This window comes from Pteropus alecto, unplaced genomic scaffold (genome assembly GCF_000325575.1).
Source record: "Pteropus alecto unplaced genomic scaffold, ASM32557v1 scaffold76, whole genome shotgun sequence".
NCBI classification, from domain to species: Eukaryota; Metazoa; Chordata; class Mammalia; order Chiroptera; family Pteropodidae; genus Pteropus; species Pteropus alecto.
The window spans coordinates 31,842,544-31,858,305 of record NW_006443138.1 but is presented as its reverse complement, the minus strand read 5'-3'; the positions used below and the strand labels follow the sequence as shown (position 1 = coordinate 31,858,305).

The window sequence follows — 15,762 nt, the reverse complement described above, 5'->3', positions numbered from 1 at the left end:
AAAGCAAGGGAAGTAAAAGCTAAAATAAACGAATGGGACCACATCGAACTAAAAAGGTTCTGCTCAGCATAAGAAACTGTCAACAAGGTAAAGAGACAAGCATCGGAACTGGAAAATATATTTGCAAGCAACACCTCCGATCAGGGCCTGATATTCAAAATATACAAAGAACCCATATGACTCAAATAGCAACAAAAAAACACAAGTGATCCAATCAAAAAATGGACAGTGGACCTGAACAGACACTTCTCCCTAAAGCACATGCGAATGGCCAACAAATATATGAAAAGATGCTCAATATCGCTAGCTATTAGGGAAATGCAAATCAAAACCACAATGAGATACCATCTTACACCTGTTAGAATAGCTATAATCAAGATGTCATGTAACAACAAGTGTTGGAAAGGATGCAGAGAAAGAGGACCCCTCATACACTGCTGGTGAGATTGCAAATTGGTACAGCCACTATGAAGGTTCCTCAAAAAACTAACATTTGATCTACCATATGATCCAGCAATCCCTCTACTGGGTATTTACCCCAAAGATTTGAAAATCCATATCCGTAAAGATATTTGCACACTGCTGTTCACAGAAGCACTATTCACAGTGGCCAGAACATGGAAGCAACCAACGTGTCCTTCAATAGATGACTGGCTAAAAATGCTGTGGTACATATATACAATGGAATATTATTCAGCCATAAGAAGAGATGAAATACTGCCATTTGCGACAACATAGATGGACCTCGAGATAATCATGCTAAGCAAAATAAGCCCGACAGAAAATTTGAAAATCACCTATCACTTATATGTGGGATATAAACCTAAAAGTAACAAATGAGCAGGACAAACAAACAGAGACTCATGGACAAGGACTATAGACTAGTGGTTATCAGAGGACTATAGAGTAGTGGTTACTAGTGGGGTGGGGGACGAGGGGTGAGGTAGATAGGGTATAGGGGGTCAAATATAGGGGGATGGAGGCGAGCGAAGTGGGGAAAGGGGATCAAATATATGACAGCTGAAGGAAACTGGACTTTGGGTGGTAAACACATAGAATATACAGATATCACATGATAATGTACATCTGAAAATTCTATAATTGTATTAACCAATGTTACCCCAATAATCTTAATTAAAAAATAAATTAAAAATGAAAAATAAAAATAAAACAATCAGGACCTGTCAAGACAGTGTAGAGCAGGGGTCTCCAAACCCCAGGCTCAGTACCAGTCTGTGGCCTGTTAGGAACCAGGCCACACAGCAAGAGGTAAAAAGCGGGCAAGTAAGAGGAATTTCTTTGTAGTTAAAGTCGCTCCCCAACACTAACATCACTGCCTCTGCTCCACCTCAGATCAGGCATTAGATTCTCATAGACACATCTCTGGTGCCGAAAAAGTTGAGGATCACTGAGGGTAGAGGCTTTGTACAGCTCTTGCGACCACACCAAAACTGAGGAGACCATGGAGTAAACAGCAAGCAGAGTTACCTGGGGTCTGGATGAACAGAAGCCCTACAACTAGGAAGAGAAATAAGAAATCACCTTGGAACAGTTGGAGGAGGCAGAAACATGAGGTTGCTCTGGTCCTACATGGCTGAGCAAGACAGAAGCTACAGTAGCTGCAGAGTTTCTTCTTAAAGGGACCACGACTGCGGCCAGACTTTCATGGTGATTGACTCGCTCGCTCTGCTCCAGAACTCTGGGGTGGCAGCTTGTGGGTAACCAGGGACACACACAGGAACACTTAGTTGTCAGGCCTTGAGGCAAGGACTGGAGGAGAGGCTTTCTACCAGGCAGAAGTGCTGGTGGTATCTGGTGTTCCTTTGTTGAGCCTTCCCTACTCCTAGTGTGCAGATGCAGATGCTGTTATAGCTGAGATGTCATCAAACTGGATAACAGAGGTCACTTAGCCTAGAGAATTCCCTGAACTCCACCCCTCCCAACTAGCAGCCCTACCCAAGTCGCATCTAGGGGTATCCTTGCTGTACCCTGTACCCCTTACTGAGCAGCTCCAAGCCCTCAATGGTGGCAGCCAGCCTCGGTTTCTGGTATGGCCTCTTGAGGCAATTGTAAGCACAGCACAGGTGGCAACCACCAGTGGCTTGCTTGGTGACTCTTACCAGGTGTTCTTGGAGGGTCACAGGCTGGGGCTAAACTTGGCCCCCTCTCAAGATTGTGCCACGAGGCAGCTGGCCCCCTCTCAAGATTGTGCCACAGGGACTTACAGGACACTTACTACACAAAGCCACACTACTAATATCAGATTTAGGAGCTTTACCTATTACATAGAAACAGACACAGAAAGGCAGCCAAAATGGGGAGACAAAGAAGCATGTCCCAAATGAAAGAAAAGAACAGATCTCCAGAAAAAGATCTAAACAAAGTAGAGACAAGCAATCTAACAGATGCAGAGTTCAAAACACTGATAAGGATGTTCAAGGAACTTTGGAGACGAGTAGATGAACTCAGAACTTTAACAAAGAGATAAAAAAACATTAAAAAGGAGATGGAAATTATAAAAGGAAACTAGTCAGAAATAAAGAATACAATATCTGAGATGAAGAGTACATTAGAAAGAATCAACAGAATGGAGGAAGCAGAGGATCAAATCAACCAGAGTAGGACACTCAACCAGAACAGGACCAAGAAAAACGAATGCAAGAAAATGAAGATAATTTAAAGATTCTATGGGACAACATCAAGCATAACAACATTCACATCATAGGGGTACCAGAAGGAGAGGAGAGAAATCAAGTTGAAAACCTATCTGAAGAAATAATGATGGAAAACTTCCTTAACTTGGTGAAGGAAATAGACATACAATCCCAGGAAGCTCAGAGTCCCAAAAAAGATGAAATGTCAAGTTATGACAGAGACAGAATCTTAAAAGGAGCAAGAGAAAAGCAGTTAGTTAATCACAAGGGAGCTTCCATAAGACTGTCAGATGATTTCTCAAAAGAAACTTTGCAGGACAGAAGGGCTTGGCACAAAATATTCAAAGTGATTAAAACCCAAGATCTACAGCCAAGATTACTGTATCCAGCAAATCTATAATTCAGAGTCAAAGGACAGATAAAGAGCTTCCCAGATAAGAAAAAGCTAAAAGATTTCATCACCACGAAGTCAGTACTACAGAAAATGTTGGAGGTACTTCTTTAAGAAGAAAAAAATATATATCAAAAATATGAATAAAAAATGGCAATAACTACATAGCTATCAATGAGTATTTCAAATGAAAAAGAAGTACCACAAGGAAGTGACTAATAAATGTTTTGCATCTTGTTTATTTTCCATCTGTCCCTGGCTAACATCTGGCCCCCAGCACCAAGCCCTGCTCTTAGTGAGAATTCTATGTTCACGTTATTAAAAAACAAAAAACACCAGTGACTAAGAACCTGCAAAATGTCAGGGAAACAGCACTCACCTGGGAGGATGCTCAGAGTCCGCAGCGGGCAGCCTTGTCAAGGCTGTGATGTCTACATGAGGTATAGGGGAAACACAGTACAAGGGCAGGAGGCCCACAACTACTGAAGATCACCTTCAGTACAGGTACATGCAATTGGATAAATGGTGGCTCCCAAAATATTCTCACAGCCTAACTCCTGGAGCCCATGAGTATGAGATTATTTGGGGGGAAAAAAGGTCTCTGCATATGTGATTAAGTTCAGAATCTTGAACTGAAGAGGTCATCCTGGATTTTATGACAGGCTATAAATCTGATGACAAGTGTCCTTGTAAGAGACATATAGAGGAAACTTGACATACAGTAGAGGAAGGCCATGTGAAGATACAGGCAGAGACTAGAGTGATGCAGTTACAAGCCAAGGAGTACCAAGGATTATTGGCAGCCACCAGCAGCCGAAAGAGGCAAGGAATGGACCAGGAGTTAGGAGTGGAACCAACACCTTGATCTTCTACATCCAGCCTCTGACTGTGAATAAATGTCTGTTGTTTTAAGCCACTCAGTTTGTGACATTTTGTTAACCAACACAGGACATCATACTACTCTCCTTTTGTATTCTGTAATTTTCATAACCTGCAAAACATTTTAATAGAATATTCTTCATTTGTGAAGTGAGGCTGTGGCAAGCTGGAAGAGGCCCTGGAAGACCCTGAAGAAACTAACTGGACTCATATGAGTGAAACTAGATGTCACAGACATCCATGAGGTCCTATTTGCTGCTCTAAATGCCATGGTTTTCCCTCAAGACCCCCCTCTTATTGGGCTGCTCCTGTTTCTGGAATCCTTATGAGCACTGCCTACCTCAGTTCTTTGCATGGGTTATCCAGGTGGACCCTGCTGCTTCATGCTATCACACAGAGGCCTCTTCCTCTCCAAACTCGTACCTGACTTGTTTCTTCATGGGCTTATCTCCACCTGGTGTGATGTCTTTCTCATTGTCATCACCCCTTCATGTCAACTTGTGTATTCTATAGGGTCTTGAAATTTATTCTGTGTAAAACCGGGGCCCTTAGGTACATAACAGGGAAGTGGGCAGAGAGGGAAGAACAAAGCAGATATGTGTGGAGAAGCCAGAGCAAGACCCAGCCTCTTCTAGGAAACCCTGGCCCTCCTGTGTGACCTCGGATAATTCCCACCCTAACAAGAGAGCTGGAAGTGTGCACAGTGGGTAGTCCCTAAGGTGTCACTGTGTACCTAGTGAATGAAAAGAAAGTGTGGCTGTGTGCTAGGCAGGCAAAAGGATCCTGCTGAGCACTAAGAAGGTACTTAGTGCTGTGTGTCAATCCTCTGTGTCAGTCCCCTGAGTCTCACACTTGTTGGAAGCAAGCATAACAGACCCTGCTACCTGTGCCCAACCCTCTTCCCAGATGATGAGCTCTTACAGGGCCCAGACTGCCAAGTGACAGTACCACCAATTCTCCCTGGGGCAACACCAAACCCTCCTAATGGCTCAGGGGCAAGCCAGCACGCCAGGCCTGCTTTATCTTAGACACAATGTCAATACCAGGCTTGAAAATGTCCCTGAGCTGTCAGGTCACCACCTAGGGAGACCATACCGACATCTTTCTTCACACTCACCCCGACAGCGGGCCTGTCTGGACCACTCAGAAACAAATGGCTCAGTGTGGTGCAGAGACTTTATTCTGATCTCCCCCACCTCCTGGGTCCAAGTCTGCATCCTGATTGAAGAATAGGTTCACTCAGCACTCAGAAAGACCCTCTTGTGTGCAGTGTTGGTATAAGGGTGCCAGCGCCACTCCACATCTGCTGTGGCCTCCTGTTCCAGCGTGCCCTGGCGGATCATGTACACTGGTGGTGGGGAGGGGTGGGGAACATTGTCACCTACAGAGCAGGTATCCCCCCACCACCAGACGTGAGATATAGCCCCAAACTCACACTTCAGCTCAAAGCGAGGCCCGACTTCTGTTAGTTCGACATTGCGGTGGTTGGTCTTCCTGTACACATGGTGCCTGGGGCAAGGGGAGGCAGGGCAGGAGTAAGAGGAGGTAGGGAGCAGCTGCAGGCAATAACAAACAGTACAGAGATATGAAGGTCAGGATACCATCCCAGAGCCTAGCCCACAGACGTACCGGAAGGAAATGTAGTCATCCTGGTTGGCGAAGGTGATGACCCGGTGGCTGTCATCTTTGGGCACAGGGAACAGGTAACGAAGTATGTCAGAGACCTGGGGCAGAGGGAAGGAGAGTGGAGAATGCCTGGCCTGGCAACCCCTACTGCCAGCTCTCATCCCATAGCCTACGGCCCCAGACTCACCCGCTTGCCCAGACGGGAGGAGAAACCATGCATGATGAGGTGAGGTTTGGCTTCTGACACGGTGCCCAGGTCCGGAACGTCATGCCGCATAACCACATTACACAGTGTGAAATAAGCAGTGGGGCCGAAGGGCAGGTGGCTGACAATGAATCCCACTGGCAGGGCCAGGCAGGCCATCAGAGACCATGTCTGCTCTCAGACAGCCACCCCAGCACACCTCGCCCCCTACCAACCTTACCAGGTGTGCCTCGATGCTCGTGGACAACCAACAGGTCAGTGACCCCATTGGCTTTGCAGGCTCGCACCAGTGCCCCCACCTCATGTCGGCCACGGTTCATGCGCTGGGCACCTGGGAACACTAGCTTCAGCTCCTGCAGATATACACACTCTGGTGAGAACTCAGGCCACTGGTACCTGAGTATCTTCCACTCACTCTCTGTTACTGGTTACCTTTGCAAACATTTTGAGGCGGGAACTAGGGTCTCGGGAGGTAGTGATCATGACCTTGGGATCCTCGACCCCTGCCCATCGATATTCATCATCCACATGGTTGGTCACACCTGTCAGAAACATGAGGGGCAAGAACGTGACATTGTCTTGGGAAGTTAAATACTAACTTGGGGATGGCCCAATTCACCCAGAGCAGCACCATCCGACAATACTTTCAATAATGGAATGCTTCACACTCACCCTCGGCAATAGGGTGGCTCCCAGTCACATCAGCTACAAGAACAAGTGTGACTGAGAAACTGAATATTCAAATTTGATTTAATTTCAGTCATTTAAGTTGTATGAATCAAGTGGGGCTAGTGGCTATTGTGTTAGCCTAAGTCCAGCTTCTATTAAGACCAAAGTAACAGACTCTTATCTCTCATAACGAATACTTATAACATTTGTGATTCCTTTCATATTTGTTGCATAATGCAATGAGTAAAACATTTGGGTGCCAATGAAGTGCTGGGAAATGGGGAAATGGCAGTGAACAAAATGAACAGTGTCCTGCCCTGGCAGAACTTACGTTCCAGTGACAGGGACAATTAACAGATAAAGCAAAGCAGAGAGTAAGTTGGGTAATATTGTATGTGTTTCTAAATGGAACTGGGAGCACTCAGGGAGAGCTTCTCTGAGTTGTCATTGGTGTAGAGCCACAAGGACTCCTGGGGGACAGTTCTAGGAGCAGGAGTCGCAGAGCTTTCCTCAAGGTGTCTGAGGAAGGACATGGAGGCCAGTGGATTAGAGTACAGGAAGAGAAGTTGGCCCACAGTGTCAGGGAAAGTCACCTTCACCGCCGGCATCATCAAACTCCAGGGACTCTTGTAAGGCCAGAGCCTCCCTGCGTAACTCAGTGGGAATCAGGCGGTTCTCTGCAAGGGGAAAACGGGAGAGTGAGACACGTGCATGGAACACTCAGTTAATACAACACTGTGGCTTACAACCCTGCACAAACTTGAGGGGAAAAATACCTTCTTTCTAAGCAGAGATGATACATGATTATTGGGGGTGGGGGTGGGGATACAAAACTATTTTAGTTTACATGCTAACCTGTTAACGAAGACTATAGGATACTTCATTTTTGATGGTTCCTGAGTTTCATGGCTTCAAGGCTTTCTAAAATATTTAATCATATGTATGTATTGCTTTTGTTGTTAGAAAAAAATTAAAAAATTAAAATTTTAAAGAATACAGACTACACTTTCTGTATGAAGGTGGACCAGAGATCCTGAAACCCTCTGAGAACAAAACTGCTAATCATGATGCTCTCAGTCAAAAGTTTCCTCTGTGAACTAAAGTTCTACGCAGCAGAGGGGCTGGGTTTGGGCATGTCCACTTTGGAGTATAGAATTGAATATGAACAAGCCCCCTGACCCAGCACTTCTCTCCAGTGTGCCCTGGAGGAACTCCTGCCCATGGAAAATATTCGCCTGAAGGAAACCCCCACTACACTCAACAGACGTTGGAAACAATGCTAAACAAAAACATAAAGCTGCAAAAGAATACATACAACCTAACGCTACCTTTAAACTAAAAATCAACCAATATGATCTAGGGGTACAAACAAGTATAATATAAGCACAAAAAAAAGCAAGAACATTTTATTCTTAGACAATATTTAATATTATGGTTATCTAAGTTATGGGAAATATGCCTGAATTTCAATATATTAATCATTTTCATTTCTTAAGGTAGACAGATAGGTCACAAGTGTTTAACATTATGATTAATGTAAACATATATACAGAATCACACACTTTTTATATTCATAGCCTAGGTACATCGAAATGAATTTAAAATAGAGATACTGAGTTTATGTACCATCAGATATCAAAGATTCACCAACACGAGAACACAATAGGGAAAAATAAATACGGCATTTCAGACATGTGTGACAGACCCTTCATTAGTATGGCAACTAGAAAGTGGGGAAAACACTGGAAATTTGGATTCCTAATTTACAACGCAAATACAATTGAGTTCTACATGGTTCAACAGTTTAAGATATGCTTGTTACCTTGCATCGAAGCAGGTAGCAAAATGAAAAACCACGGGGCGGGGCATCTATAGGACCATGGTGAAATTTTAAATTTGAGGATAGACACACTGTAAACAAAATTAATAGGCAAGCTGTAAAATCTGGATACTGCAGCATAAACGACAAATAATGCATACCACCGTATGAAGGGACATTGGCAAGCCAACAAGAAGGCCCAACGGGCAAGGAAAATGGTCAATAAATACTTGAAAATTTATTCCCTGCCACACTACCACAAAGGAACGCTAGTTAAACGCGCTTTATAGCATTTGGTCTTTCTTTCCACGGGGTTTTAAAATGCAAACCCCCAGTCTTCCTAAAGACTGGCCTGAAGCCGCGGGGCGGCGGGGACTGTACCTTCGAGGGCGCGCCGCACCTTCTCCTTCCTCTCGTGGGCGGAGCGCTGTGCCTCCTCACGGGCCTTGCGGTACAGGTACTCCCGGCGAAGGCGGGCCTCACGGCGCAGCTGGGGAACAGAGAGTCCGGTCAGCCCTTCTTTCGGCCTGCATGCCGGGACCCCTGGGGACCACCCGCCCCGAGGCTAGGGGCCACATCCCCAGCCCTCCACGAACTCCGCAAACATCCCCACCATGCTGAGCACCACTTCCACGTGGGTCCAGGACAATCTGTAGGCACCTCCTGCGCAACGTAGTTCTCGCTTCCGCCCTCAACCAAGAATGCAGTTAGAGGCTTCACCAAATGCTGCTGCAGTCAAGAATGCCCAATGTTAAGATGGCAAACAGTGGCTAGCAGTCTCAAGGCGATTGGCCAGTCCGGAAGCGCATGCTCACTGGAGCAACCAATAGGTGGAGGGACTATAAAGAAGTTTTCACGTGACTTAGGGCAGCCGTTAATAATGTAGGCCTGACGTTTCACCTCTTATCGCCGCTATGCAGGATGCCCAGTTTTAAGATGATAAACTGCTAAAGGAGCGATTGGTGGCTCGAAATAGTGCAACAACTGTAAAAGAAGCACAACAGTTGACCATAAGGTCGGCTATCGGCTTCTTCTAGAATTAAATCTAAAGCCTCTTCTTTAAAGTGGTTGTTACTCCTCCTTACATCGCCATAGCGATAGCCCTACTTTTAAAATGCGGCCGCTTCCAGAGGCGACTCAGAACCACCCATAGCTCTCTCCGAGTGTCCGGTTGATTGATCCGCTTCGTCTGCTAAACGGAGAAAGCGGCTAATCAGTTCCGAAACGATGCTGTTTTGAGGACACTTGCTTTTAAAAACTGTGACTCAACAGCTTCCACGAAGTGGGCATCTGGGCCCATAGCTGGGAGCGCCCCTTGAGAGCGGATCTCGCGCGTCTATTGGCTATAATACCGGCACAGTGGGCGGTGCTTGGGCGACCTGGAAGGAGGCAGGCTGCAGACCCGAGTGTGGTGGGCCCATGGCTGTACCGGACCTACGGGCTGAGCTGGACTCGCTGCTCCTGCAGCTGCTCCGTGACCTGGAGGAGCTGGAGGCGAAGCGGACGGCGTTGAACGCCCGGGTGGAGGAGGTGGAAGCCTAGGCCAACGAGCGGGCGGGCGGGCAGGCACGCCGATGTAAACCGGGTTTCACCCCTCTTCTCTCTCCGCAGGGCTGGTTCTCGCTTTCCAAAGCTCGCTACTCCATGGGTGCCAAGTCAGTAGGGCCCCTACAGTATTCCTCCCGCATGGAGCCCCAGGTCTGCGTCAGCACCAGGTGAGGAGCCTTGCATGCTGGAACGAGTGGGCGGCAGTGCCCAGGCCGGGGCTGTCAAAGGTCCATTTTCTCTTCTCGTTCTTTAGCGAGGCGCAAAACGGACTCCAGAAATTTTGGGTGGTGAGAGCCAGCGCCCAGACTCCAGAGGAGGTGGGGCCCCGCGATGCAGGTGAGCCTCCTTCCATTCTCCTCTTTCCCGTTAGGGGCCCCCTCCCGAAGTCAAAAACGAAATACACAGGACAATTGAGGAGATGATTTTATTCAGGTTGTTGCGATAGGGAGCTCCAGATCTGAAGATCAGAATGTCTCAGAGAGCAGTTTTGCCTTAGATTTTTATAGGAAAAAATAGACAAGTTATAGGTGAAGTTCTTTACAGTTGAGGTTGTTTTGGAATCAGGGGAAGTCTCAGTTGGACAGAAAATTTTTATTTCTATGTCTAGCGAATTTCAGGAGGACAAACTTAATCTCAGCTAATCATTCATGATAAAGAAAGGGGAGTTGGAGAGTCTCTCTGGCCTTTCAGCATGTTCAAGGCAAAATGGGAAAGGTCACTGGCTTTGTCACAGGTAAACATGGGGGGTCATCTGTTGGTTTTATGAGAGTCATGAGAAATTGTGGACAGAGACCTTCATCTGAATCACAAGTAGTTCTTTGTGGTTTGCTGTTTTATGGAATATAAAAGGTTGGGGGGATTTCCCAACCATTAGTATTTTCCGAAATCATGAGCTCAGATTAAGTTCAGCAGTGTCACTTGGAAGACAAGGGCCAGGTTATAAGACCCTAATCTTTAGCCTTTCTTTCTCCAGCTCTGCGCAGGCGCAAGGGCCCCACCAGGACTCCAGAGCCAGATCCCTCCCCAGCCCTTCAGGACCCTCTGAACTGGTTTGGAATCCTGGTGCCTCACAGTCTGCGGCAGGCCCAAGCCAGCTTCCGGGAAGGTGAGTGGACTCTGCCAGTTGACCATGTGGCCCTGAGCCAGACTCGAACCCTCCATCTACACGGAGCACTTGAACACTAATGCCACATCTGGGGTTAGTCTTCATAGGGTTTTGCAGGTTTTCTCCACGGCAGACTTTTGTTGCTTACCTGCTGTTTTTTCTATAAGTGTTTATTGGATGTTGGCAGTGTTCCAGGCTCATGATAGGTACTAGGGATACAGCAGGAAACAAAAGGGACAAACATCTCTCATAGAAGATTATACTCTTGAGGTGAGAAAAACAACCTGCAAATAAATAAGTAATGAGAATTGTTATGAAAAATTAAGATAGGGTATGACGAATGGAGTGGGACGGGAGTGGGCTGAGGGAGCTATTTTATGAAGGGTGGCCTGGAAAGGCCTCTTTGAAGAAATGAAGGAGAGAGCTTTGTGGGTAATCTGGAGGAACAGTGTTTTAGGCTGAGAGACCAGCCAGGTGAAAGTCATGAGGCAACACTGCATCTGGCATGGCAGAGAAAAGGCCAGTGGGCTAGAGTGGAGTTGGTACAACAAGTACCAGGAGCTGAGGTCAGAGGGGGCCAGGCTCAGATTATTTGAGGGCTCTGTAGGCCCTGATGAAGACTTTGGGAGTGATGGGGTGGATTCCCTGAGTGACAGGAGTTTTGTGGATGCTAGTGGGAAAAGACAAGAACAGATGGATGAAGCAGTGCCAGGGAACAGCCAGGCTTGAGATGCAGGTGGAGGACGTAGAGGAGGCAGAGGAGGGGGTAAGTGGTGGGAACCTGCATGTTTTGAGAATAGAAACCCCAAGGGTTTGCTGACAGATCAATTCGGGAATAAAGGAAGGAGAGAAGTGAAGGTTGAACCCAGTGTCCATCTAGAATGCCTGGGAAGATGGAACTGTCCTCACCTGGTGTGGGAGAGAGGCAGAGTAGTGGCTTAGGGGACATCAGGAGTTGGGCGTGGGTATCTTCCTAGTGCTGTGTGGGAGAGATTCTGAGTGAGCAGTTAGGCACATGCACCTGGAACCTGGGAGAAGCCTGAGCTGAAGAGAGTGATTCAGGAGCCCCCTGCATAACACTGATGTTTAAATTCCCAGGTTGCTGACACGGATGCAGCATTAAAGCTAACATGGAGTAAGATCAACAGAGAGCCTGGGAGTAGGAACAGGAAGTGAGGGAGTAGAAGGGGAGAAATCATTAGAGCAGACTGAGAAGCGGCAGTGAGTTAGAAGAAACACCCAGAGAGCGAGGTGTCCCAGAAGCCAAGAGGAGAAAGTGTTTCTTGGACAGAGGTGATCAGATGTGTAGCCAACTCTGTTGCTGGGCAAGTAGGCTAAAGACAGGACTGGCCGATGGACTGGGCAGCATGGAGGGCCCAGAGGACTTGACAACAGCCATTCCAGCAAAGACATCAGGCAAAAGCCACCTTGAAGTAGATCCAGGTAGACCACTGTTGGAGGTAGAGAAAACAGGTGCAAAGAGTGAAGGTGAGAGCAGTGAGGGGCTGTGATGATGGAAGAAAGAAGAAAGAAAATAAGGACATGAGGTGGTATTATGATCTGGATTTTTAGTTCTTGGTGGGTGATAGGAGGGGGTCAAGGAAGTCTTTGGAGAAGGTGACTTTTTAGCAAAGACCTGAAAGAGGTGTCAGTGTGGGTCCAGTGAGATTCTGAAGTGGCTAATGCAAGGCTGTACCCAGAATGTTTTAGGAATAGTGCAGAGGCACTATTCCAGAGAGGTCTGGAGCTTTTCCAGTCCCTGGGGATGTCCAGAGTCCCCTGAGTCATGTGTCACACCACAGATACCATAGTAACAAATCTCTCCCTTTCCTTTAGGCCTGCAGCTCGCGGCAGACATGGCCAGCCTTCAGATCCGCATCAACTGGGGTCAAAACCAGCTCCGGGGGCTCCAGGAGAAACTCAAGCAGCTTGAGCTTGGGGCCACCTAACCGGTGGCCACAGAGACAGGCCATGAGCACAGCTGTTCTTCAATGTGGCCGCCTTATCTCAAGCCTTCTTCTTTCACAGATTGCCCCCCACTCCCCACCCCCACCCCACACACCTTAAAATTTCTCTGGTCTGTATGTTTCCAACCTTGTTAGGTGTGAAAGTTTGAAGAGGCAAACAGTAATGTTGAAAATCCCTACTGTGAAACCACTTCTAGTCCTGTATTCTCCTAGGACACACTCATGTGGGATCGGTACAAAGTTGTTAGGTTAGTTCATACTAGTGAACAACTGAAACAACCTCATGCATAAATCATTAAAGGTGAAATACTGGACAGCTAGTGTTGGAAAGGACAAGAAGTAGGTGCTTCAGTTTCACTAGATCATCAAAACTGATTTCGATGGAGGGAAAAAAACTATACATGGCTTACAGATCAGAAGAGGATTCCATGTCAATAAAAGACACAAACACCTGTGTAGATGGGCAGCCCTTGGCAGATCTTAGGCCAGAAAGTAAAAGGGATATGTAAATTTTCAAATAAACAGTAAGAAGAGACCTTTCAGGGTTTTAAAAACCTGCCTTTATCTTTCCAGGAGTGAGGCTGAACCTCTTATAATTTGTTGAAGGGCCAATTATATTTCTTGTTCTGGAAATTCTGTGTCCTTGCTTCATTTTCCTATTGGGTTGTTATTTTTAGCAATTTCTAGGAGCTAATTTTTATGCTTGGGGAATATTGGTCCTTTGTTCATAATATGAGTGTTGTAAATTTTTTCCCCCAGTTTGTCTTTTAACTTTGCTTATGGTGTTTTTTAAGAACTTGTTATTGTAAAATAAAACATGTTACATTACAGAACAATACAGATCAATTGAATAGCATAATAATTAAAGTGAAAGCCATAGTAACCATCACCCAACTCTTATATTTTTATAGTCAGTTTTCTTAATAAAGTTGAATTTATTAGCTGTTTAATGGTTTCTGGATTTGGGGTTGTAATTGATGCCATGATAAGGGAATTCAGTTTTTCTCAAGAACTTGTTTCATTTGATGTGTGGTGAGTCCAACATCCAACTTTCTCTTTTCTACCATAGGTCCACACATGTTTTGTTGATTAATTTACCATTTCCACTGATTTGAGATGCCAGCTTTTTCTTTCATTTAATCCCAGTGTATACCCATACTATATTCTATTTCATTGAATTTACACAGGTACCAGACTTTTAATTCTTGAGCCTTAACATATTCTGTAATCACAGTAGGACAGATTTGCTGTTGGATTGGGGGGAATCATTTTTGTTTTATGGCCATATTGAGCTCAAGTTGTCAGTGAAAAGCCTCAAGGAAGCATTCAAATAGAAAACCCATGACAAGAAAAAGACATCCTTCCCCACCCATGAAGGTTGAATTTCAGAACAAAATCCTGCTGCTGCTGGTAGGACTGCAAATTGGTACAGCCACTATGGAAAACAATATGGAGGTTCCTCAAAAAACTAAGACTTGATCTATCATATGTTCCAGCAACCCTCTACTGGATATTTTACCCCAAAGACTGGAAAACTCATCCGAAAAGATATTTGCACACCAATGTTCATAGCAGCCTTATTCACGGGGGCCAGGACGTGGAAGCAACGGAAGTGTCCTACGATCAATGATTGGCTAAAGAAGCAGTGGTACATATATATAATGGAATATTATTCAGCCATAAGAAGAGATGAAATACTGCCATTTGTGACAAATGGATGGACCTTGAGATAATCATGCTAAGCAAAATAAGCCAGACAGAAAAAGTTGAAAACCACATGATAGCACTTATATGTGGGATATAAACCTAAAAGCAACGAACATGAGAGAAACTCATGGGCAGGGACAATAGACTAGTGATTACCAGAAGTTAGGTTACCAGAGGTCAAATATGTGGTGACAGAAATCTATGTCATATATATTATATATATATATGACATTGTTGATACTGGATTTTGTTAACCAATGTCACTATAATAAATAAATAAAAAATAAAAAGCATGGTATGAAAAAAAAATCCTGCTATTGACAAAGAGCTAACCAGTGAGATTTAGAAGGGAAAATAAGTAAAAGATAACACATTCCACTTTTGTTTTTCACAGAAAAGAATTCATGAGGAACTCCGGTAGTGGGTGTGGGTCCTTTATGTTGATTTTAGATGTCTGTGATGTCGAAGGTCAAGCAATAACCTCCCTTCATTTATCGTTTTAAGTTTCAGGTATGGCAGTGCTCCCAGCAGGTGTGCAAATACCCGTAGTGGTGGCAACCAAAGCTGAGCCATCGGCAGGGCACCAGTTCTAGGAGACTGCAAGCCAACCAGGAGAGGCCTGGACGTTCAAACCCAGGCCCAGTCAGGAGAAAGGGGTCTTTGAAGCTGTGGCTCGCAGAGCCACAAGCAGGCCGAATTTCTACGAAGGAGAAACTAGCTGTGGTGTGCAATGTCAGGCATAGGTGCTGAATTAACTGATGTAGTATATTGAGGAAAGAGCTCCCCCAGTGGTTCCCATATGGTCTAGCGGTTAGGATTCCTGGTTTTCACCCAGGCGGCCCGGGTTCGACTCCCGGTATGGGAATGAGGTACCTATTCCTTATAATTTTGGCCACTAAGACACCTCAGGTCTTGCTATTTAAATCTGGAGAAATCGAAGCCTAGAAAGCTCTGGGCCCCAATTTTGTGTTTTGATTAAACTGCCTGTTCGCATTACATCTTTAGCTGGTTGTTTACTAGTAACTCAATTATATTAGATACTATATTCATTATAGAGGTGAACAATGTTATAAATATTTAAATATTAAGAATATTTAAAATATTCAAAGTTTATTGTCAAACTCCCCATAGAGGCGATCCCTGATAGGTCCCTCCCACACACCTCTGGGTAGGCCTTTCCGGGGCAGTGGGC

General features: G+C 45.5%; 2 protein-coding genes and 1 non-coding gene across 8 annotated transcripts; 2 read left to right on the top strand and 1 right to left on the bottom strand.

Annotated features, from left to right (window-relative positions):
* Positions 1-5,082: 5,082 nt before the first annotated feature.
* IMP4 (IMP4, U3 small nucleolar ribonucleoprotein) lies at positions 5,083-9,002 on the bottom strand. 5 transcript variants are annotated; one of them, XM_015598562.2, is made up of 9 exons: positions 8,857-9,001; positions 8,625-8,733; positions 7,018-7,101; positions 6,188-6,297; positions 5,976-6,108; positions 5,738-5,892; positions 5,554-5,648; positions 5,360-5,433; positions 5,083-5,255 (listed from the first exon to the last, which is right to left on the bottom strand). In XM_015598562.2, exons 1-9 carry the CDS (start codon positions 8,857-8,859, stop codon positions 5,164-5,166), a joined length of 855 nt encoding a protein of 284 aa, XP_015454048.1. In that variant the 5' UTR covers positions 8,860-9,001; the 3' UTR covers positions 5,083-5,163. The 5 variants fall into 5 exon arrangements, with proteins under 5 accessions (XP_015454048.1, XP_006923980.1, XP_015454049.1 ...); XM_006923918.3 differs by having other exon boundaries at positions 5,083-5,272; positions 8,857-9,000; XM_015598563.2 differs by lacking the exon at positions 8,857-9,001 and adding an exon at positions 8,247-8,335 and having other exon boundaries at positions 5,083-5,272.
* A 116-nt stretch (positions 9,003-9,118) lies between these two features.
* Positions 9,119-13,813, top strand: CCDC115 (coiled-coil domain containing 115). 2 transcript variants are annotated; one of them, XM_025041054.1, is made up of 5 exons: positions 9,119-9,258; positions 9,855-9,958; positions 10,045-10,127; positions 10,765-10,896; positions 12,733-13,813. In XM_025041054.1, the coding sequence occupies exons 2-5, from the start codon at positions 9,888-9,890 to the stop codon at positions 12,843-12,845; spliced, it is 399 nt and encodes a 132-aa protein (XP_024896822.1). In that variant the 5' UTR covers positions 9,119-9,258; positions 9,855-9,887; the 3' UTR covers positions 12,846-13,813. The 2 variants fall into 2 exon arrangements, with proteins under 2 accessions (XP_024896822.1, XP_006923979.1); XM_006923917.3 differs by lacking the exon at positions 9,119-9,258 and adding an exon at positions 9,599-9,773.
* A 1,550-nt stretch (positions 13,814-15,363) lies between these two features.
* On the top strand, positions 15,364-15,435 carry TRNAE-UUC. Its single transcript has one exon. It is a non-coding gene; the product is annotated as a tRNA-Glu (tRNA).
* Positions 15,436-15,762: the final 327 nt, after the last annotated feature.

What these genes read in the sequence shown, in the direction of transcription:
- IMP4 (XM_006923918.3), bottom strand. An exon ending in CCTCCCGTCTGGGCAAGCGG is followed by an intron (nt 5,649 to 5,737) that starts GTGAGTCTGGGG and finishes CCTCTGCCCCAG; the next exon opens with GTCTCTGACATACTTCGTTA. An exon ending in GCCTCGCTTTGAGCTGAAGT is followed by an intron (nt 5,273 to 5,359) that starts GTGAGTTTGGGG and finishes CCCCACCACCAG; the next exon opens with TGTACATGATCCGCCAGGGC.
- CCDC115 (XM_006923917.3), top strand. Translation starts at nt 9,663, where the DNA reads ATGGCTGTACCGGACCTACGGGCTGAGCTGGACTCGCTGCTCCTGCAG. An exon ending in TGAACGCCCGGGTGGAGGAG is followed by an intron (nt 9,774 to 9,854) that starts GTGGAAGCCTAG and finishes CTCTCTCCGCAG; the next exon opens with GGCTGGTTCTCGCTTTCCAA. An exon ending in GGTGGGGCCCCGCGATGCAG is followed by an intron (nt 10,128 to 10,764) that starts GTGAGCCTCCTT and finishes TTCTTTCTCCAG; the next exon opens with CTCTGCGCAGGCGCAAGGGC.